This window comes from Phyllostomus discolor, chromosome 9 (assembly GCF_004126475.2).
Source record: "Phyllostomus discolor isolate MPI-MPIP mPhyDis1 chromosome 9, mPhyDis1.pri.v3, whole genome shotgun sequence".
Taxonomy (NCBI): Eukaryota; Metazoa; Chordata; class Mammalia; order Chiroptera; family Phyllostomidae; genus Phyllostomus; species Phyllostomus discolor.
Window position 1 is genome coordinate 27,219,496 of NC_040911.2, and position 23,641 is coordinate 27,243,136.

Consider the following 23,641-nt stretch of genomic DNA (forward strand, 5'->3'; position numbering starts at 1 on the left):
CAAAAAAAGAAATCCAGCTGGCTGAAATGAAAAGAGCACATTCAATCTGTTAGGAGAAAGGAAGAAGACAGTTCTGAGATGGGGAAATTTAAATGTGGGGTGCAGATACAACAACCTGGCACAGGCCAAATTTCTTTGTCAGTTTGGCTGCATGCCGCTGCCTTGCCCCCAGCTGGGACTCCGAGCAGCTTCTGGCCCTGGGCAGGACTCTCATGTGGTTTTCCTCCTCCACACACAGTCATGCAGTGGATGCTGGGTGACGCCCAGCTCCTGCAGCAAGCCGGGTCCTCACCTCTTCATTGCACCGCTGCTGGTTAGAAGCCACTGAGGGTCCAGCCATACAGCACCAACCTCCACAGTGGCCACAAGGTTTTTGCTGCCACTTCTTCGTTCTCAGTGAACGTGATTCACAGGGGAAGGAAGGGAGGCTGGTCCACCTCCACTTCGAGGGTGTGCTCATGGTCTAGGTGGGGTCAACCCATGCCACCCCTGGGGTTTCCCCTGGTGCCTTCAGGAGAGGCTGCAGCTGTAAGGCCACCCCGAGTCTGGAGCCTGGTGGGGAAGGCTGCCTGTGAGTGAAACCGACCCAAGAAAGGCAGAGCTGAAGGGAAGCTGCAGGGAAGCAGTCCCCATGACAATTTTAACACCTCGATCCAGTACTTTTGAGGTTCCATTCTAGCCTTTTACTAATGGAAGGTGATAAATTCCCATTTTTGCTGAAGATAGTTTAACCTGGGGTTTGCCCTAGTGGTGAAACTATTACAGACTTTAATAACTGAAGCATCACCCTCCTTTGGCCTCTAAATCCTGCAAACACCTGATTTATGTCACTGTCCACATGAGATACCTACCCAAGGCCACGTGTGCTTCTAAATGCCCTGACAAAACAATCGAGACGCTTGAACTCCAGTGATGTTTACCTTTTTCCACATCAGCCCCTCACACATCGGTCCTCCTCACCATGATGCAGAACTAGCCCACCTTGGAAATTCTATATCCAAACTTCCTACCCCCTGACCACAAGCCCCCACACACCCAAGTCTCTTCTGCAACCTCATACTGCCCATCCTCTACGTTCTGAATGCCGCCAGCTCCCTCTTCCCTTCAGGGTTTATGAATCCACCACGTTCACCTTGTCGAGATGTTTAACTTTTTGTCTCATTGACCATCAGTGGTCATTTTTCTTTTTACTGATGTATAAGATAATGGAAAAGTTCACAAATCACTGAAGCTTCACAAAACAGATTCATCCACAGAAAGAGCACCCCTTTACCCTCCCTTCTGATTGCTTCCCGCCCCTACTTTGAAGAGCATAGGTTAGCTTTGCATGTTTTTCTTCCCCATCTAAAAGGAATTATACTGTGTCCAGCTTCTTTGGTTTAATATTACAATTGTAAGATTCATCTACACCATTGTATGTACTTGAATATCATTCATTCTCATTGCTGTATAGCATTCACTTATTTAAATATGCCACCATTTAGTTATCCCATATACTGTTGATGGTAATCAGGTACTGCTCAGTTAAAAACTACGCCCACAATCTTCAGCCTGAGGCCATGTTCCCTCAGCTTGATCTGGAATTTGCCAATGTTATTTCTCTCGGTCTACTCAGAACCCACAGATCTCCACCCTGCCATCCAACAGGTCTCTCCTCTTTGAAACAAAACACCAAGCCTCTCCCTCCAAAATGACTTGACTTCACTTGCTTCCCCAGGTGGTAAAGTCAGGAGCAAAGTCCGCTGGAGAGGAGAGGCTTGGAGCCAGGCTGCTGGGCTGCACTCCAGCTCCATCACTTACTAGGGTGCTACCCTGAGCCCCACTTCCCTCACCTCATATTGGGTACCAGCAGCGCCTGCCTCCCAGGAGACCGTGCTTACTATGTAAAGTGCTTTGAAAGAGTGGGACACACAGTGAACAAACCAGCTTGGTTCAGCTGTTAGTGATCATCAGCATCACGGTCTTTCAGGCCCTGTTAAGAAAATCTCTAACATCTCCACCAGTGGCTACTCAGAACTCTGCTTGGTTGGTTAAGGAAGGGGACACAGCACTGCAAAGCAATTCTACAGCCCTGACAGCAACACTCCCCTTTTATAACTTCCCCCTGTGGAAGCTGGTCTTTTTTATCCCCTTCCCTGCACGTGTAGTTGCCCCACAGATGTTTGAAGGCAGCGATCCTGAGCTACATCCCAGCCTGTTTCCATTTTAGGCTCAGCATCTGATCCTGCAACAATCTTTCCATAGCTTGCATGTATCATAGCTCTGCTCTCATGAGTGGCGGGGCAGGACCAAAGGCAGACTGGGAGGGACCACTTCCAGGATGCCCTATGGTCATAGCACTGGCCTTGTCCTATAACCCAGATGAGTGGAGAAGGAAATACCCTTCTGAAGGGTACAGGACTTTCTATGCTGGATTTTACTTAGTTTCATCCTCTGATGAAATTAGTCAAACAGGATGTTATTTTATGTGATAATATTTAAAAGTAAAGAATTAGTTCAGATAATTTTGCTTTTTCCCTAGTTGAATTTTCTCTTAAAGTATCACTTTGTTTATATTTGTGCAGAGGAATTCTGGGATCTTTGACACTTGACTTTCAAATACCTCTAGGGGTATTTTGCTGGTTTTGAATGATAGAGACTTATTCTAGGACATAGGCCTATTCTGAACTCATCAGGTGTCTTCCTTTTTACAACACACAGTCCCACACTTTTTATGTAGGAACAGCAAGAAGCGCACAGTCTGCCGATTTAGAAGCTGTGTCCCACAAGGCAAAAGACAGCCCTCCACAGCAAAGCAGCACTTAGTCCAAAGTGTCACTAGCACCGAAGCTGAGAAACCCTGCCTGGAAATACTGAAGCACACGTGCACCAAAATGTGAGTCTAGGAATACTTGCAGAAACCATATAATTGTCAAAAAACTGGATACAACCCCAATGTGCACCAACAGGAAAAAGAAAAAATAGATTCCAAGCAGTGAAAATGGATGACCTTCAGCTTCATGTGACAATATGGGTGAACATGAGAAGCATGATATGAAATGAAGAAAACAAGTGTAAGAAGAAATGTGATATACTTCTTATAAAGTTTAAAAAAGGAAAAATTGTATAATACAGTGTTTGGTTATACAAATATCTGATAATACTAAAAACAAATAATAAACCCACAAATTAATGATAATCAATATTTAAGTATGCTGGGTACCCAGGTCCAGAGATGGGAGACCAGATTGGAAGTACACAGATAAATGTGACTTAGGGGTAATGCTCTGGGTTTTTTAGCTAGGCCACGGTCTCACTGATGTTCTGTATATTAATATGTACATTTTATATAAAGATCTATAAATGAAGACAGGACCAATGATGACAATGTATCATGAACCATTAATCTAATTCTGAACAATTAGAATTTTTAAAATAGATTTTATTTTTTTAGAGAAGACTTAGGTTCACAGCAAAGTTGAGCAAAGGTGCAGAGATTTCCCCTAGAGAGTAACAAAACAAAAAAAGTTTAAAAGCAAAGAGGTGTAACTATGGGGCAAGAGCCCTCTCTCCCTTTAGCTAACAAATATTTATTGGGCATTTATTATGTGCAAGAGGCTTGGGTGGAGTGTTTAAAAGAGGTTCCCACCCTTGGAGTTCCCAGGTCCACTAGAGAGAAAGACACTAAACAACGAATCCCACCAGGAAATGATTCGACTGAGAAAGACGTCCACGGCGCTGTTGGAGCAAAACTCAGAAGGCCAAACAGAAATTGACCGGAGACGACAAGACGGGATTTGGCACGGCACTCTCTGGCTCACACACATCTACTAACTTTAGGATCGAGTCCAACTTGCCCACATAGCACTCTAACCCCCAATCAGCTCTCCAATGTCACGTCCCACTCTCCCCTCACGAACCTCCACGCCCAGTCTTCATCGGTTTATTGACCTATGTAAGCTATAGCCAGCGCATTTCAGCTCCCATCCTTGCAGGACTCCTTCTCCCTGCCCAGTCTGACTCCTCCTCCTCTGTTTCTCTAGTGGCCAACCCCCCAACCCCGCCCCAGGACGTCAGTACGTTCTTGCTGCTTGTTTCTGTCCTTTGGCACCGAGGACCCAGCGTGGTGTTCATCATGGAGAAACTTGCATGGATGGTCAAAGCGCAAGACTGGCAAGAACTGAGAGACGACCTCAGAGATCTCCCCCCACACAGGAAAGATGAGGTCCAGAGAGGGCAAGGTCACATAACTTGCCAGTGAGAATTCTGGTCCGCTCATGTCCAGGCCAGCATCCTTCCCACCATGCAGGCTACCCCATGAAACGGGATCAGACCCTAAACTGGGTTTATCACACTGTCATCACTGCACTGCTCCTTCTAAGCAATAGTCTCCTAAGCCCTGTTTCTCACTCCTCCTCTCACACAGCATGGACAAGAAAATACCATCTGCACAGCCTGCTGGAAGAAAGGACAAAGCCGTGTGTGGCCCCCAGGAGACCTGCCCAGGGCCCCCGTCACTCCAGACCTGCCTAGTGGCCCTGACGTGATCAGTCTCGACATAAGCAACTACCAGTAGCTAGAAAGTTCTGCATTAGGGTTTAGATAAGATCCACACATTTTAAATGTTCCATTTAGTTCTGTAAAACACATAGAACAGATCATAATGAGATGAAAAAAACATTTCATAGAAATATTCTGTTAGATTTATGACAGAGAAAGTGCCCCTTTGGGCTTCATAGACATCACTGTGTGTTAGAGGGCACTTGAACTGGAGTTTGAACTTGGCCTCGCAGTGACTCACACTTTCTGTTCGCTTTAAGGATGTTTGTAGGTTACCAAGGGTCCAAGGTAGGATTTACAAATTTCCAATTAGTGAGCTTAATCAGTTAAGACATATATCTGACCAACTGAAGCAGTGACTTCATTCGAAAACAGACTTTTGTTATCCACCAAAGAAAAAGTTTCCCTCCAAAGAGTTTTGCCAGCCAAGAGAATGAAAAGACATCTCACAGAGCCCAGCTGTTGCTCGGATGTTTCCATGGTGAGAACCCAAAGTTAGACAGGAAAGTATTTATTGTCCCTGCAGCACGCACATTTTAGAAGGAGTATAAAGTCCAGGCCATGGATACTAAATATACCCCAAAACAGAACTCTAATAAATAAGCCGTTATTTTGCTATTTTGTTTTAGAATGGAATACTAATGGATCCAGCACATTCTTTCTGCTGAAAACATGGAGTAGTTTAATATGGAATTCCAGTCTGTGGGTATAAACATCAGTGGCGGGGGGGCAGGGGGGGGGACACAATCTGTAGCCGACTTGCAGATTTATACACGTGGGAAACAAATCAATCCAGTGACAGCTAAGGACCATGCGATGTCTCCCTACTTTCTTTCTTTTGTATGTACTTTGATTTTATGTGTTAAAAAATCTTTATGCTAAGCCAGAGATACTAGTAAATCAGTTTAACTGTCCCTGAGAGGTCTCAGAGAGGGGAACAGAAACTAGGATGAACACGGACTGGAATTCTCTGGGAACTCCAGGAAGCAGCAAGGACGCCACGTGCAGCCTCAGGCCGGGAGCTCACCAGGCGGCCTCCAGAGGAGACAACAGCCCTGCCCTGCGTCTGGGGTGGCTCCTCCATCCTGAGACCCTGGGGCTCTCTCATCTCACCCGTAAGGTAAAGTGGAGCTGCACAGGAGCCTCCAGCACTGCCGGTCTGCGACGGCTGAAGAGACAAGACTGTGTGGCCTTGGCCAGGCGCTCCCATCTCTAGAAGTTGTTCAGTCACTTGTCTAACGTGTTGTCCAATCAAGCTCATTTCTAAGTGCTTCGAGTCACGGCACTTCTTACACACGTTCTGTCTTATGTTTTCACAAATGGGAAGGGAAAGACACTAAAGAGTGAAGGATTCCTGGTCAGAAGGAGACACAATATGCGAGTGTTTAAGCAGCGGATGTCACACGTGCCCCACCGTGAGGAAGCCAGCCATGTGTCAGAGTGTTAGTGCGCAGGGATATCCTTCTAACTCCTGACTCGGTTTGATTCTAAAACTCTAACTGCCTTTTCGGATGCCCCGGACTGCGACACACCACAGTCAACTCTTAATATGGTAATAAAGTACAGATAATTGACATCTAGAAATAAACCCCAAATCTTATATTTCAGCCGGGGTTCTTCCCAACAACCTCACTTTCTATTTTCTACCCCTCGAGTCATGCTCCAACTTACCAACAGTAACCACATGGACTCGTTTGGGTAGCTTTTGCTTTCTACTTCACTGACCACCTCCTGGTGTAGATGCCAATGAAGAATGAATTCTATAAAATGGACATGATTGGAAGAGGGGGAAAAAGCAGCAAAGAGCCAGGACTGTCTACAGAGACCACCACCAAAGGAACGGGACACATGTCTCAGGCCCGTGTGTTGCCCGGGACACTCACACTGTTTCCACAGTGTCCCAAACAGTTTGGGGCTCAGCCCGGTCCAGAAGGGTGGTCCTGGGAGACCCAGAGACAAGCCCTGCTGACTCTCCAACTCACGCCTTAAACTCTCCACATGACTCCAGTCAATAGCAACCTCCAGCCTAATTAACAATCCTCACCCTTGTGATACGTTATTTGAAAATGGGAACACTTAGACCCTACCCTCGGAAACTATATTCAGCTATTTTTGGGTGTGGACTGAGTTATTTTAGATACTCCACTGGGTTGAGAATAACTGTTCTAGTCCAAGCTACCAATGTTTGTCAGTAGTTTGAAATCAATAGCAACCAACAAGTATTCCTGTTTCCACTCCCCTTCACCTCTAGCCTGATCCCTGGCAGGCAGACGGGCATCCATTCAAATACACACAGTCCAGTACGGCACGCCAAACGACAGCCAGACTCCGTGCTATGGCTTCCAAGACCCTGCATGACTTGACCTGCTTACTGTATAACCTCATCTCATCTGTGTTCCACCTCTACATCCCCCTCCACACTCTGTAACCTTGCCTCTTGAGACACCCATGAATCACGTGGGTGCATCATGCCTTCTCCCCCCTCTGCCACTGCACAAGGCTTTCCATCTGCCCAGGCAGCTCTCTTCATCCTTTAGGACTCCTGAGAAGCCTTCCTGGGTTACCCCCACCCCACTATCCTCTTTTATAAAGAATCTTTTAAAATTAATATTTATGAGAAGCCACACTCCCTTTGAAAAAAAGTGTAATATTACTGATAAAAACTAAGTCTCCTTTTACTGAAGGTAACCACTGTTATAAATTTGGTGGATCAATTTCCAGGTTAAAAAAAATAGACATATTATCCTGCAATCTTTTACTGTAGCAACTGATGTGACAAGTATGCTGGTACTTCTGATATCGTGCATTTCTTAATGCTGGTGGCTTTCCATCTCGTGGCTACCTATGTTCTACTTATGTAGCCATTCCCCAGTTCTTTGCTGTTGCAAGTGATGCTGCAATGACAGTCCCTGCACATGTCCTTGACACATCTGTAAGTTCTCCTCAAGGGCGTGTCTTTGTATCCCTGTTACTCTCTACCATGCAGCCCTGTTTGCTCCCTTCAAAAGTACTCTTCCAAAGCTACACCTGCTTACTTGCTACAATATTTATGTGTGCACTGTCTCACGAGGCTGGGAGATTCATAAGGTCATGTTTACCACTGTATCCTAGAACCTAGAATGTGGCAGGCACAAGACAATATAAGTTGGATGACTAATGAATGAATGAATATGGTTTTGTCCTCCTTTAGTTCATGAGCTAGTATTCGTGCCTCGATAAATGCAAGGCAGTGACCATAATATCCACGTTCATAAAATGCTAATACTAGGTAGTCTATCAGAGTAAGCTTCTGTGAAGCAACAAGCTCAGGACTGGGCTCGTCTTCCAGGAACGTGCCGGCTTGCTCATCTACTGACGGACGTTGGGGACGTGCACCTGAGTCTCGGCCATGGTCTTACAAACATAAAGGCATTTCGCCTTTGTTTCACCGTTTTTTCCTAATTCCTGATCAAAATCATTTATCCTCATAATTCAAAGGCAGTTTTACAAAACTTGTTATAGGTGAAAAATATATAAACAAAGAAAGATATCTGCTCGAGTCCAGTTAAGTTGGCATTCCCTTCATTTCGGAAGGCCTGCCGTTGGCACGCAGCCACGACTCCCTCCCTGCCTCAGCCCACAGTCCCCAGACCTCTGGGAGAGGATGCTCGCACACAGCAGGTCCCGACCGGCCTCTTCCTTGTGAGGGCCCATCTCTAGTCGATTTTTAATCTCATGTTTATAAAACCAGAACCACAGAGCTGGAAAAATAAAACCTCAGGAATGAAATTATTTCTCTGGGGCAATGTGAATACTGCAATGGAGTATTCCTGAGGTGTGATATAATTGCCTCTGAATTCCTTACTGAGTTTTGTACTTTGGGGAAGCACGCTGTGTGAGGATGATTAAAAGGCATTTAGGTCGCAAATACCTGTCCAAATGTGCCCAGGCCTCCTTGCGTTCTGTGGGTCACTCTGCAAGGGCAAGGGGCAGGCTTTGCTCTTCTTTGCTTGGCTCTGCCTCCCAAGGATCTCTACAGGAAAAGCAGGCTCTACTGGGAGGCCTACAGTCACCCATTATTCTATTTATTTAGCAAACTCTGTGCCGGGTACTCTGATGCTAAGCACTTTACAGGGTTCACTCCTTCTATCTTCATAGGAACTGCTGAGGTAGGTACTATGATTACCTGCTTCACTGAAGAGGAGTTGAAGCACAGAAAGGTTAAGCAATTCCCCCAGAGTCACACAGCTAGTAAGCTAGGATTTGAACCCAGGTGATCCAACTCCACATTCAAGCTCCTAACCACCATGCTCTGCTATCTCTGCTAAGATCATTTCTTTGTGGCTGGAAAAAGAAAATGTCTCTTCTATTTAAGGGCTGAAAGAAGCCATTAATTCTTTCTCCTTTCAGATTCTTTCCTGAACATTATGCTTCTTTGCACTGCATTCATGCACACAGGGAGCCTACCAGCTCTCACCCCCTGCCCATCCCACCGAGGTCCCATTCTACTAGAAGGAGAGTTGACGACAAGACATATTAGAACCGCGACTACAGCCCATGCTAACTCTGATCAGTTTCCAAACCATAAACATTGCCCCACTCGGGAATAAATATTTTTTCAACATGGACGCGATGTCCCTGTGACTGCTGTCGGTTTGCCAAGCACTTGGTGTGAGACAACGCGGATGTGAGGTCCAGGCTCTCTTCCTTTGGGCCTGTCCTCTTCCATTTCTAAAGCCCATTCCCAAAGGGCAACCTTGCAAGGTGCTTCCCCAGCATCACTTCCACCCTCTCTTCCTTTTCTGCCCTGTCAGATCTGGCCTCTTCAACCTAGACTTCCAGGGTTCTGTTCCCCTGTTCGTTAACCCTTCCTCAGGGAACAGTTACTACCAGGCTCCCTCCACAGACTCTCGTCAAACACAAATAACCCCAGTCCTTGTTCCATGACTGGGTTCAACCCGCTCAGCTTAGGAATCATTTGAAAGCCTCTGCTCCATTTCCAAAGGGATTCTGGGAATTGCAGGGGACGTAAAGAGAGATGCTCACTCTCCAGAAGCACCTGTATCTTCAAGAACTGCCCAGTTAAACCAAGACCTTCCAGGAAGGATTGCGAGCCTTCAGAACACAGACGGAAAGGTGGGTGTTATATGAAGTGTGGCCTGTGCACAGGTCAGGGCAAATGGGCTTGACCATGAAAGAAGAAAATTCCCCAAGACTTAACTAGAAACAAGAACCTTTCCTTCTCTTTGAAGTGTGTGCACCAGCCCTCCCACGGTGAATGGCCTGTCTCTTCCTGACACATCACACTAAGGAAGGCTGCTCTAGCTTCAGAAACATCCACACTTGCAGACAACCAATTTCAAGGTTCACTGACCTGGAAAATAAGTGAACTTCTTGGTTTCAGCGTTTCACAAGATGATGATTCTCCACTTTCCTTTCTAGGGCTTTATCTGTTGTTGTTTTTTTCTTTACTCACTCAGTTTGTTGTCCCTGGGTTATGGCCTCTAAGCCGAAGCTTCAACCCTCACCTACATGTACCTTAGTTGCAGAAGTGCCTGTCCAATGACCACGGACCCCTCACACTTAAAACGCCCAAAGCTTTGCTGAGTGTCCTTATAGCCACCCACGACCCTGGGACAGTGGCTGCGTGGGAATCTCCTAGACTCCTTCCTCTCCCCCATCATACCATCCAGTCACGTTCCTGCAAATGTCGTCCTGAGTCTCATCACCTGCCCCCACTTGTCATCCTCCCTGCCACTGACTGCGTCGGGCCCTCTCCACCTGTCCCTGGACTGCTTACTGCCTGCTGTCTCCCATGCACTCCGCACGCCGCTCCCAGAGAGGTCTTGCTGAAACACAAACCTGACCTCACTTCCTCACTTACATTCATCGGTAGCCCTGTTAAGTTTTAAGGATAAAATTTGCCATTTCTTCAAAATCTAGAAAGACCCTCAAATTCAATTCAGCAAAGTCCAACCCCACTCCCCACCCCCACCCCCTGCCAAGAAATGTACGATCTGGTCACAGTGAAATCTTTGAGAAACCAGGAGTCCCACCCCAGAAATCAGACGAGGCTTTATAAAGTGACTTCTTCCTCCGCATGCCTCGATGCCACTGCCTTTTCTTGGTGGAGGCTGTCCAAGCTCCAGGCTCACTCCCCTTTGTCCCCCGGCCCTCTCCCCTTCTGTCTCTTCTTTATTCAATACTCAGAGAACCAGAGTTTCTTGGACACTAAATGATACATCTGAGCCACTGGCTGTATTCCAATCACACCTGCCTCAGGAGGTCACATCCCTTGTGGGAGAATCCATTTATAATGAATCATTTACCATCAGATAAATCTTCCCAAGTAGCTACTTGTCGCTCATGGTGCTGGTGGTTGTTAATCTGGTGGTTGTGAAATCCTCTATGTGTTTATGCCAGTGCACAGCCTCTCCTCTCCAGGTCCTCTCTGTATTTATTTAACAATTACCTTCTTTATTAGAACAATATCCGGGACAGCTCCAGGGCATGGAGCAACGATAATAACAACACTGAGCTAAGCAGGCATTTGGGCTGCCTCTCTTAACCCATCCCCCTTATTAAAGAGGCCCCATCAGCCTGAATTTGCAGTGGAGGTGACTGACGCCCAGGCCCAGCCTGGCAAGGAAGTGGGGACGTTGGCTGTGAAGACCATGCCTGTACTGTCGGCAACCTCAGCGGCTCTACTGTGTTTGGCCAAACCTCCAGGAGCCAATACTGAGCAGGTCACCAGAGGCACAAATTTTGCAGGTTAACACCAACTATGTAACACCTACTAGTCTCGCAATGGTTTCTGCTTGCACATCCATTGCTCATTGCCAGCTGCTTCCAAGACAGAGCTAGGGGGTCTCTCTCTATTTCTGCTATATACGCCGCAGCTAACAGGTGAATGAATCCTGTAACCCCTGGCAAAGAAGTCCTGTGGACAAGATCTGAGACAGACCAGAGAGCAACACACTGCCTAAACTCAGCATCCAAACTCACCTCCTTCCTGTCAAGATGCAGGAAAATGAGCTCACCCACACCACACAGGCCCATAACGAGGCTGCCCCACTTGCCCACTGGTTCCTGCAACTGGTGGAGAGATGCCAACTCCTTTTCCTACTCCTACAGGAAAACAGAAAACACTACCCTTTCCAATCACCTCCCTCTGGCTCTCATCCCTGAGGCTTAACCAACCCTCAGGCTTGGCTCACCCCTTTCCACCACCCACTGGGTCACTGATTGGTGTGCACCATGTGAGTGCCTCCTGAAGGTGAGGGCAGTGTGGCCTCCTGTAACTGACAGTAGCTGTGGCGTCCTGTCAACCCTGGGTTTCTGTCTGTACACCTTCTTTCCTTACCCCATCACTGAGATAATGGCTGGTTCATTAGGATTAACGGGGAAGGCTTGTTCCAATTTGGCAATTACTGCTCTGACATTTTCGGAGCTCCTCTTTAGGAACTGTCTGCAGTGCCAATTTATGAGAAAAACAAGCAAATCAGGATGGTTACTTCAGGATAGGAATCAAACAGCGACTGCAGACAACACAGCTCATTAGGATTACCAAGCTCCAGTAAACATTTGCTTTGAGTGATGTTTCACTTTCTCAATGGATCTAATTCATCCTCAAAAGAGAAAAAACTTGTCACCACTGAAAACATTCTACAGGTTCAGAGACGAGCTCCAAGAACGTGTGGTTCTGAGCACAGGCTCTGCACCAGGACTGTCTGGGTTCAAATCCAGCTGGGCCATTCCCCACCTTCGAGGTTCAAGGCAAGTTCTTTTACCTCTCTGTGCCTCAGTTTCCTCATCTATAAATTGGGGAAGATACTACCACCTACTTCATGGGATTTTCAATTTGTGTAAAATTGCTTAGCACAAGAGCCAGCACCAAGTAAGTGCTCCAGAAATGCTGGTTCCTGCTATCACTAGCGCTCCAACTACTTGGGTCCAAGATATCGAAAGAAGAATTTCAAAGCATTCTCCCAGGACACCACAGAGAGGTGATAGTTAGAAAGAGGACACACTGTCCTGAGAGAGCATGACACCTTAAAGCCACACAGGAAAAAGTCACAAATTGGACACTATAGCAATATATTTTATGCATACCTCAAGAGATACCCTAAATTAAATTAAAAGATATTTGGAAGACAGGAAGAAAATATTTGTGACATAGTTGTCAATACTTATGTTCTCTCTGCTTTTTATATCTGAAAATTTTCATATTAAAAACAAAGAGTAGCTAGCAATAAAAAATGCAAATTAAAATACCGAGGCACATTTCACTTTTCAGAATTACAAAACGTTTTAAAAACTCTAACCATCCAGTGTGGGTGCTGGTGTGGGAAAATAGTCAGTCATACTGTTGGTGGGACAGCAAACCGGATTAGCCTTTTCAGAGAGCAGAGTGGTGATATCAGTATTCAGTATGTCTGGGTCCTTTGATCTATAACTCCATTTCTAAGACTCTCCCCAGAAGGATGCTGACATGTGCATGAATGTGTGTGTGTTCACTACAGCAAGTGTGGTACCATAGCAAACTGAGTGAAGGTATTTCCATACAATGGAACACTAAGCAATAATTTTCTTAATGTGCTGACATAGAAAACCTAAAATTAATAATATAAAAAGTTGGCAATATGCATTCACTAATTACTTACTAATGCCAAGTACCCAGTATGTTTGTTTTATATCTACAGAATCACAGAGGTGAAAAATTGGTCATTTAATACACTGGTAAAGGACAGGGTCCATCTGAATTCTAAAGCTAGCTCTGCCGTGTATCAGCTGTGGGACTCTGGACAAGTCACTTTAAGTCCCCATGCCTCAGTTTCTTCTTCTGTCATGTGGAGATAATAACAGTACCTACCACATGGGGTACTGGTGCAGAATGGATTTAGTGCTCTGAGGTTCTTGGGATAATGCCTGGACAATACTTCGGTGCCCAGTAGAGGTAGCTGCTGTTACAGCGGTTGTTGTGTGTATCTTCATCCTCGGGTCGTATGATTCAACGGTTTCCATTTTATGTCAAATAGTTGGTCCCACATCCTTAAATCCTATATTGTTTTTATTTGAAAATACAAAATGTTGCTATTTACTCAGTACCTGATCTATGCCAGAGGCCATCTCTAAGTTGACACACGGCTACTGGGGCGAAGCCAGGCACCCTCGCCCATGCGCCAAAACCCCTTCCGTGTCCTATACCACAGGGGCCCCAAAGGCCATGCCGGTGAGGACCTGCACAAACCGAGTGCTCCTCTGCTCCCTGGGAGCCATGGCCTGCTCTTCCAGCTGGCACAGACGAGGCTTCTGAGGCTGGTGTCTGTACTCCACCCCCACACCAAACCCTGCCAGGCACACTCCTTGTCCCCGCAACAGGGGTGGGCTGGGTATGACCTACCTGGTCTGTACCCATGGCCCACAGCCCACCCGGGCACGGTCCCTCCTGGTGTTCCCTTCTCTAGGTCCAGCTGGGGCCAGACCACATCTTCTCTCTGCTGCTGAAGAGACGGGTATTCTGGGTCCAGTCCCTTCCAAGTGCAAGTTTAGTCCTTGCCTCCCTGTCATCCTGTTTACTTCCTTGTCACGTTGAATTCGTTAGAAGGAATATTTCTGTGTTAACATATAGTGAGCGTTTTCCCCTTTATTTTTCCCCTAATCTAACCTACAGGATAAAATACCAATACTTGAATTTAACATTTCTACTTCTTGACCACTGGCTGACAATGCCACGAGCGAAGAGGAGAACGCTGATCATTCCTTCTCAATTCCACTTGATCATCTGTGAACACTGGGTGGGCAGAGGTAGCTCCAATGAGCTTGTCCCTTGTGTTCCTATTCCTCCACCCAGGCGCCTGAGCCTGGCTGTAGAAGAGCACGCCGTCAGTTACATAACCATTGTTCCATCATGCCATTTTGTTTTATGCTGTGTCATAGTCTGTTATCAGTTTATGGAATGTGATGAATGTGAAGCCGATTGGAGCAATATCTGGGGCATGGCGGTTACTGAGAAAAGCAAGAGATTTAGTCCAGCCTTGGGTTCCCCAAGAGAGTTCAGCATATTCCCTGAGAATTTCTGCTGCAAAAACTTCACTAAATGGAGTTAAAACAAAAACAAAAGGACCTGCTGTACTATCCATGTAGTAGCCTAGAAATTTGAGAATTATATTCTCTGAAAAATAAGTAAATTTTGACTCATAAACATGAGCATTTAAGGTAGACCCACGTGCTTGTAAGAAAGCGATCCTCCTTCCAATAGCCCAAACACTTCTAATCTTGGCATCATCCTAAGAAGGAGATAAAAATTACAACCAATTACCTGCCTGCCCCTAAGGGGGGGTTCCCAGAGTCAGTGTTACTGACATTTTTAGAACAGATAATCCTTTGTTGCAGGGGGCCGTCCCGGGCGGTGCAGAATGTTTACTATCATCCCCGGACTCCAGCAGCCAGATGCCAATAGCACTCCCCACCCCTGTTATGACTTCCAAATATGTGTGGAGACACTGCCAAATGTCTCCTCAGGGACAAAATTACCTGTGGTCCCGCACCCCTGCCTTACAGGGTCCCCAAGGCTGATCCCAGCCTGCCTCCACCTCCCCGAGCAGCCCAACCCTTCCCAGCATCACGACCAGATCCTTTCCTCCCAGCTGGCTCTGTAAGTCCCCTTGTCTGACTCATCTCCTGCCTTCTCCAGCCCCTCCATATTCCACTGAGCTGGGGGAACTCATGAGCAGCCATCAGCAAAACCCCCTGCAGCCAGGCTCTCTTCATGGAATATTCCTTGTTCGAACCCTGAACTTAAGGACGCCATTCCCTACCACCCCCTCACGTGGCATGATGGGTTCTTCTCACAGACCCCTCATACTCCCCTTTGCCAACTCCAGACCATTTTTCTCCTAACTTCCCTCGAGCAACCCAGCCGCTCAGGACAGCGGGTCACAAACTACAGCCTGAAGGCCAAACCTGGCCCACCACCTGCTTTCATACAGCCTGGCAGCTAAGGATGGTCTTCGCATTTTGAAATGGTTGCGAAAAAATTTGAAAGAATGTTTCATGACGTGTAACGTTCCCATCTCAGCACCCATAAAGTGAGTGGCGTTGCAATGCAGTCCTGCTCATTTGTGTACCTGTCGGCCCCGGCTGCCCTCGTGCTACAGCGGCAGGATTCAGCTGAGCAGGGGCAGCAGACACTGTCTGGCCTGCACAGTTTGACACATTTACTGCCTGGCCCTCGACGGAGGAAGTTTCTGACCCTTGTCTTGGAGGCACGAGGCAGCAGTGTGCACTTCCCGCTCCCAACCCATTGTCATCATCTACAGCCTGCCAGGTCGCTCTTCCGTGTGTTAAAAACACGCGTGGCTGAACACCAGATGGCACAACTGCCAACCTCAGTGAATGAATGAAGCTCGAAGAGTCCTCTATGGGCTGGAACACTGTGTGGAAATCAACAGGATGAAATTTAAAGTGCACCTGTGAAGTCCCACGAAACGCGCATTCTCAGACAGGGTGACTTCAGAGCGGGAACAAGGCCTGGTGTGCGCTGACAGAGGTAAGAACCAGGATAAGCAGGAAAGCATTACGAGGAAATAGAATGTTAAGCCAATAACAGAGCTATAACATTACGGAGCAAATTGAGGTCAGTTCCTAACCAGCAGAAGCACACAACGACAGAATGGGGGGCCTTGGGGAGGGGAGCGCCGGAGCCTGGAGGGCACAGGAAGGGCTCCTGCTCAGGGCTACTGGACCTCGAGGACTCGTCAGTCCTAAGACGACATACTATTACAACTTAAGCCAGAGATGCTGGTTCTTCTGCTGATTAGATGCTAAAAATAAGTGTTCTTGGGGGAAAAAATGAAAGTGCCAATATTTTTTTCCTTCCAACCAAATCTGTAAATTTAAGTAACAAAGATGAAACCCACATAGTCACAAAAGGTGACTTTTAGGTGGCAGATGACCAATAAACTCCTGTCTTATTTGGTAAGTGCTTGGTGAGACTTGGTTTCTATTTCTTCAGTAGCCAAAGCAAAGCAATAGGAGTGTAGAGTCTTATCAGTCCTTGGAATTAAAGCACGTAGCCCAGCAGGCCTAAGTCTATATAGAGACTTGGAGATTTTCTGCATTTCAACTCTTTGAATTTTTATATTTATCCTCAATAGAAACACATCTATGTGGTGATTAAATCAAATTCCCTCTAAAAAAAAGTCAAAAGTGTAAATCTCACTCAATGACTATATTTAGGAATGATTGGTTGGGAAGTGGTTTTGTCCAATTCGGGCATTGAAAAGCAAAGGCCAAAGGCTTGAATTTAATCCATGGCTCAGCCACCTAGTCCTGTGGTTCGTCTCAAGGCACCAACTCACACCCCCACACACCCCCATCTCTTTGTTCACTTGTGGAATTCGGACAATGACACTTGTCCTTCCCAGATCCTATGGAGGAACAATGTGAGAGTTTAAAAGACGTCATGGCCAAATGATGTAGAAGGGCCATTTGAAGACAGAGTGCCATATACATTTTAGGACATCATGAATCTTTTTCTAGAGTCTAACATCTTTATCTTCTTTTTGAAGATATTAACATTAGCTGGGTTACAGAGCTATAAAATCCAGCCTGAAATTCCTCCTGTGTGGCGTATGCGGGCATGTTGCTACAAGTTAGCAGCAACTCAGGCCAGAACATTCAGGTAGGCGAAGAGTAATCTAGGTCAGGCATGCTCCTGTGTCTTTCAGGGTCTACAGGGAATCTAACACAGTGAATTACTTCATACTAAGGTAATGTTTAGAGGCACAGATGTTGAGCAGGTGACTGAGCTATGCATGCGGAGATCGTTTCCAAGTTTGCTTCTCGTCACCCTTTCCCTCTACCCCACTCCCAGCTCTGCCAAACCTGTCCTGTCGTTTTGGGGCCATCAGGCAAAATCTCTCCAACAGGCCTTATGGATGAAGCCACTTCATAATCGTCAACCTGTTAGACCTAATCTGCCTTTACAAGCTGGAAACTATATTTTTCTCAAATAAATGCTACAAAATTTACATGAAAGGTATAACTTGGGTAAAAGGAAAAATCAGCCCTGTCTGAAAAGACTGAGCTAGCAGACCCGGGGCAGCGTCTGGGCCTCCCTGTTCCAGGTCCCACCCAGCCCAGCACCTTGGAACTGTGAGCCGGGCCAGGCACGGTCCACTCCACTGCTGTTGCCTACCAGGGGGCACTGTCACCTGAACTCACAACACAGGGACCTTTGAAAAGTGTAATGGCAGGAAATAGAACAGAAACAAAGATGACACAAGTCCGAGCAAAAGATCACAAAGAGCTGCGACAAGGCCTCCCACCGCCTATCCTCAGCATCTTGGTGGTTTTAAATAGAGACTTCCCAGCCCACTGTATGTGCTTTCTGCAAGCCTCTCCATGTTAATTTCTCAAGCATGAGCTGGATGTGGTGCTAGAGAAAGCTTCAAGGGCCTTTGAGCACTGCCTGAGTTTCTTGAAGATCTTAGATCACAAAGTGCAATGTCCTCATCAATCTGTGTAGACGTTTTGGTCTTCTTTTCACTAAAATGGGGTTTGTTGTACACAGACCTCAGAAACAGAAACCTCTGTACCTAGAGGCCTACATGGTAGAGAAGGGTGTCAATATGGATCGTGCCTTGCACATCACTCTCAGACCGATGTTCTCCTCCCCCAGCAACAAAAGACACCCGAAGGCCTGGGCTGGGTCATACTTTAGTGATTCCAAGAAGATCAGGCCACTCAGGGCACTTCTCAGTAGCAGTGGGTGTAGGCGGTCCCTTAGGAATGGAGAGGAAGGGGCATATCTTGGTCACTCACTTAAAGTTATCCAACTTATGTTCTTCTTCACCGTGTAGCCTCCTGCCTACATCCGGCTCCCAGGGGGAGCTCCATGATGGGGGAAATGCTCCAGCCAAAGGAGGGGAGCAGGGCTTCCACCCTGCGGGCAGCAGGAGGTGGTGCACTGGCAACTGTATCAGTCAGCCTGATGGACCGGGTTGGCATGGACAGGTCACAGAGCCCCATCCCCTGAGTAAACTGACAGCATCAAGAAGACAGAACCGGCCCCGATCCCAGAGCGGCATCGTGTGGCCGTGCTTTTGCTGCACCTGTGTTTTGTGGAACCACTTCTGAGTTGCCTTTGATTTTGTCAAACGTTATCTTTTTAATATGTGTAATTTCTCATAGGATTGCCAACCCATCTATTTCTTCCTATCTCCTTTCCTCAGTCTTACTTTTTCCCAACCCAGATTTGAGGTTCCTGAGGGCAGAGATCATACCTTTTCCATTTATATATCATCATGTGTCAGACAGTCCTGGCCCAGAACAGACACTCAGCAAAAATGTTTGCTGCATGACTGACGAAATACATGATAACATTTGTGTTTACTGAAACTTTGTATGTATATTAAATCATATAGCTTATATTTATGTATGTATGATTTGAAACTCATAAGATTTGTTCTATTTAACTCAGGTCAACTATGTATTGTTGGGAATATCTCCAGACTCTCAAGAGCTCACATTTATGTGGTGGCATACCATTTGTTTGTAGGCCAAAGCTTTGTGTTTTGCATCCTTTACCATTTGATAAAGCACAGCTTTTCTAAACAGATGTTAACTGAGATATTAAATAATAGAAACACACAGGTGGGTGGAGAAGAGTTCATGGGGTTAATAAGAACAAATCTGTGCTTGTCACCAGGGCCACCTTGCCCTGGGTAGCTCCGTGGGAATTTTGGACGCTGTTTGAATGGTGGAGAAGAGGCAGGAGGAGTGGGGATGGTGGTGGGCACCCGTGGGGTGGGGAACTCCCTCCCTACTAGTCTTGTGCCCCTCCCCACTGCTGGGTGAATGCTTACTTTTCACGGAGATCTCGCACTTGACAGGGCTGGAAGCTGGGAGCCGACTGGGAGCAGGGACTGGTGGGAGCCGACAGAGGACTCTTGATGTTCTGTACTGAGTGCCTGCGGCTCCGCCTGCGGTCCAGGCCCCGGTGCTCACCCCCGCTGCTGCCAGAACACAGGCTGGCCCTCCTCCGGTCCCGGCGCCCACTGAGGGGTGGCTCAGCTGTCTCGTCGCCATCCTCGTGCCGGAGTGCCACCTGCAAAGGCAGAGAAAGCCCAGTGCAAGGTCAGACTGACATCCTTTCCTAGCCCCCAGAGAGGACTATGCATGCCCAGCTCACCCCATGCTGTAGCCTCAGCTTCTCTGCAAGGTCTTCACAGCCACACGACCCAAAGCACAGTCTGCAAACTGAAAGATGCCTGCCACTGTGTATTTACCCAATCAAATGCATAGGGAAAGGACAGACACTATCTTGGATAGGTCTAACAATGTTTTGTAGTTGGATGGCATCTTCACCCTGGAGCCCAGCTTTGCCTGGGCCTCCCTTTGCTCTTCTCTGGTCCTGGAGGCAGAGGCTCTCCTGAAGCCCAGTGACAGGAAGCCCTCAAGCTCTGGGTGGTTCCTGAGCTTGCTTTCCCAACGAGGAAGCTAGGAAGAGCACAGCAAGGATTCTGGTCAGAGGAGAGAGCCACAAGATCCAGGTGAGGGTGACTAGCCTTATCCACAGATCTTTTTGAGAGGCCCACTGCCATAGACAGTACTACCTGGCTGCAGAATCTCACACACCTCTGCTGTGAGCAGCTACCCTTGGTAGCACGGTCTTAGTGTTGGGGGTGGAGCCTATGGTTAAACTAGACAGCTTGCACACACGAGTCACCAAAGCACATACCAGAAATAGACCTGACCTCCAGAGTAAAATTTTATAAAAATCTCCTCTTAAAAGTGACACAGATTTATGCAGAAGAACTGGCTTACTCTTTGTCACTTAGGCTCTGATGTGGAAACCTGAGCCAACTGCCACCACACACACGCCCACCTTCCCTCTTCCAGGCAATATTTGGTCCTGCCCTTAGTTGGTGCCCTTCCAGAGGCCCAGCTTGACCATCCCGAACCTCACTCTATCCCTATCCTGGATCCCATCCCACAGCTTGCTTACCTCGCCATCAACACCAACTATCTGAGCTTTGCATAGCTCTGCGCCTTTTCCACACTCACTCTTCCCAGCCATGGGCTAACTCATCTCTATCTCCAGCTTCTTTAATTTTTCAAGTCTACCTTCTCTAAAACTGGACAGTAAGAAGAGCACAAGGTGTCACTGACAACTTACATGCAAGCTGGCTACGCCATGAACAAACCTGGTGTGACCTGCAGCAAGTCACCTGCCTTCTCTCCAGCTCACCGAACGAGGAAAATAAGTACTGCATGTGCAGGCTCAACTCAAATAACTTATATGAGGGTAATTTATGTAGAGCCACAAGAGCAGGACCTTTCCTACGGCTGGTAGTCAATAAATGACTACCCTCCCCCAGCCCACACCCTTAGATGAAGGGGCACAGGACGCCCACAAACTCCTCCATCACACAGAACTGGGGAGTCAGCCACCTCGAAGCCCAGGTAAGCCAGGCGCCTTCACCAAGTCCAGCAGCCTCTCTGACTTGGCAACCATGGAGACCCATACATAGTCTCATGTCCCCAAAGGTGCACGTGGATCCAGCCTTTGGGTGTTCTCGCTCACTTCGCACAACTTGGTCCTGATATAAGAATGGAGAAGTAATATAAAGACACAGAGAAAATCACAGCCTGTGGCCTTTATATCACCTAACTATCTACAGAAAAATCTGGCTCCTGCAAAATCAAAGATCCCCTATGTCCAAAATTTCAACAGCCATGTTCATCAAGCACGGTGAGCTTGGCTGAGTCAAGGCCAGTTTGGCCACGCTCCTGCTGGTCCAGAGGAGTGAGCACCTGAGACATGTGGCCTGTTTCCTGAGAGTGCGTCCACCCTTTACCTGCCCCGTCTCCAGTTTCCTCCAGCTTCCGCTTTTAGAGATTAAGTGAAAACTCTTCTGTCTCTGTGTTAGATACATTTTATAACAAACTCTCAGACACATAAAGGCAACTCAATATTATTTTGACTATTTCGTGCCTCTTAATTTACTAACCAGACATAATTTGGGGAGGTTTGAGGTAAGAGTTGATATGAGTTCAGAAAAAGCTCTATTGCTATAAACTCTCACTGGAAAGTCTGTTTCCTAGGATTCCCCTCTCCAGTTTAACTGCAAGAACTAAGAAATTCTACATTTGGTTAATCACATTTACCATCTCAACTTTAACACATTAAATGGCATTTTCTAAGGAAAGTTGGAGAAGGATTATGTACCTAACCAATATTTTCAATATTTCTAGACAATTGCTTCTTTCATTTTGAGATATAAAAATTCTAGACCATTCGAACTTATTCTGACCTGAGGTACTGATTCTGCTTCTTATTAAGCACACATTTGGAATAACGAGATGGGGGCAAATTAGAGTTTGAATCGTTCTAATTCCTGCCCTAACCTCAGAGATCCAGCGATCGAGTGCCATTCTGCTCACAGTTCCTTTCAGACGCACACACGGTGTGTACAACATGAAATCCACTTTAACTGCCTTTTGTCAAGGAAGATAGAGACAATCAGAAAGTTGAAATGAAAAGAAAAATCTAGAAAACTTACCAAAGCAACACCATAAAAGGGAATTCAATGGGGGACTGTCTCATGTTCAGATCCTCAACAGAACATCTATTCACTTAAAACAAGAAAAGAGCGCACGGAGGGTGAGAGGGGCACAGAATCCCGGCTGAGCCAAGGGCAGCCTCGGGCTGGGCAGGCAGGAACCGTCTAACGCGAAACTTGGGGCTGGCATTTGCTCACGGCTTTGTTTGTATGAGACGGACCCTAGATTCAGCAGTGTCTGCTGACGGCAGGAAGAGAGACTCCACTTTCACATCAGGGCTACAGTGGCAGTTCCAAATTCTCCCGATTCTAAGGAGCCCTACAGATGAAAGTCAAGAGCCCTAAGAGATGGAAAACACCTGGAGAGACCCGAACCACTACAAGTCCAGCCATTGGATGACTGCAGCCACATGTGAATCTCCAGTTGAACCAGGTCTGAATTTCCAGCCCCAGAATCATGAGCGATACTTGGTGTTTCAGGCCACTGAGTTTTCAGCATATTTGTTATCGCCGAGGGCTAACTGAGCACACTTTTTATCACCTATGACAAAGAAGGATCTTAAGAGATGAGACCTATTAGTGAATTATTTCTAAAGTGAGCAATTACCCCTCACACCCAAAGTCTGTAGCCTTAAGATGCCTTTCCCATTATTAGGACCACATTGTGAGAATCAAAAGTTAGAACACATAATCTGACAAAAGATTTTTTATTTTGATTTGTGAATTTACATATTTATAACATTATGTGAAACTATAAAAATTGAAATGAACAAAACTTAGATTAAGTCACCTTTCTGAAACAGAATTAAATTACATGGAATTGGGCCTGTCCCCAGAAAGTCCAGGACATATGGTCACCAGACGTCCTCTACTATTAAGAAGAATTTTAGAAGCCCAACCAAGTTTTCTTCAAATGCTTAAAAACGTTCATAGAGGAAAATGTTGGCTTTCTTTATAGACTTCCTTGCTGTCCCTATATATCCTGAACTTAGTTGTCCTGTGGCAAAAAAAAAAAAGTGCTATTTTGAAACTGCGTTAGCTTTTGGAACAAAAGAATCCTGGCTTCGCCTGATCCATCAAGCACTCAGTGGTCGCCTGGAGTTACTATTACTCAGGGCATCTTCCCTCGAAGGTTAGCTGCTTTTGGATCAAACCACGCCCTTCCTTCCACCCAGCATGGCAAACACTGTCATAAAACGTGTGATATTAAAGGAGACCTTCATTTGAGCACTCCCTGAACTTGTACTCTGGGCAGGCACTGGGGCCGGAGAGAGGAATGAGACATAGGACGCAGAGTAGCCCAAAGGGAAACAGACCGGCAAGTATGTCCAAAAGACTGTTCGGTCCAAGGTACAGACACAGGCAAGTGCCCTTCCATGGATTATGAACCAAGTGCAGTGACAAGCGGCAGGCGCTCCTTTTACCTTGCCAAGAAAGACCCCCTGAGATGACCCTTGCAGAAGGAGTAGGAGTTTGCTAACTAGAGAACTAGATGAAGAACTAGAAGAAAGAAAAGAGAATAGGTAAAGGAAAGCTCCCTGAAGACCTGCCTT

General features: G+C 46.6%; 1 protein-coding gene across 16 annotated transcripts in view; it reads right to left on the minus strand.

Annotated features, from left to right (window-relative positions):
• Positions 1-23,641, minus strand: part of FHOD3 (formin homology 2 domain containing 3) — a 428,661-nt gene that overhangs the window by 115,975 nt on the left and 289,045 nt on the right. For all 16 annotated transcript variants that reach the window (XM_036009142.1, XM_036009140.1, XM_036009138.1 and 13 more), the window contains exon 10: positions 19,389-19,630. In XM_036009142.1, the coding sequence (XP_035865035.1) occupies positions 19,389-19,630 (242 nt within the window). The remainder of the gene's footprint in view (positions 1-19,388; positions 19,631-23,641) is intronic.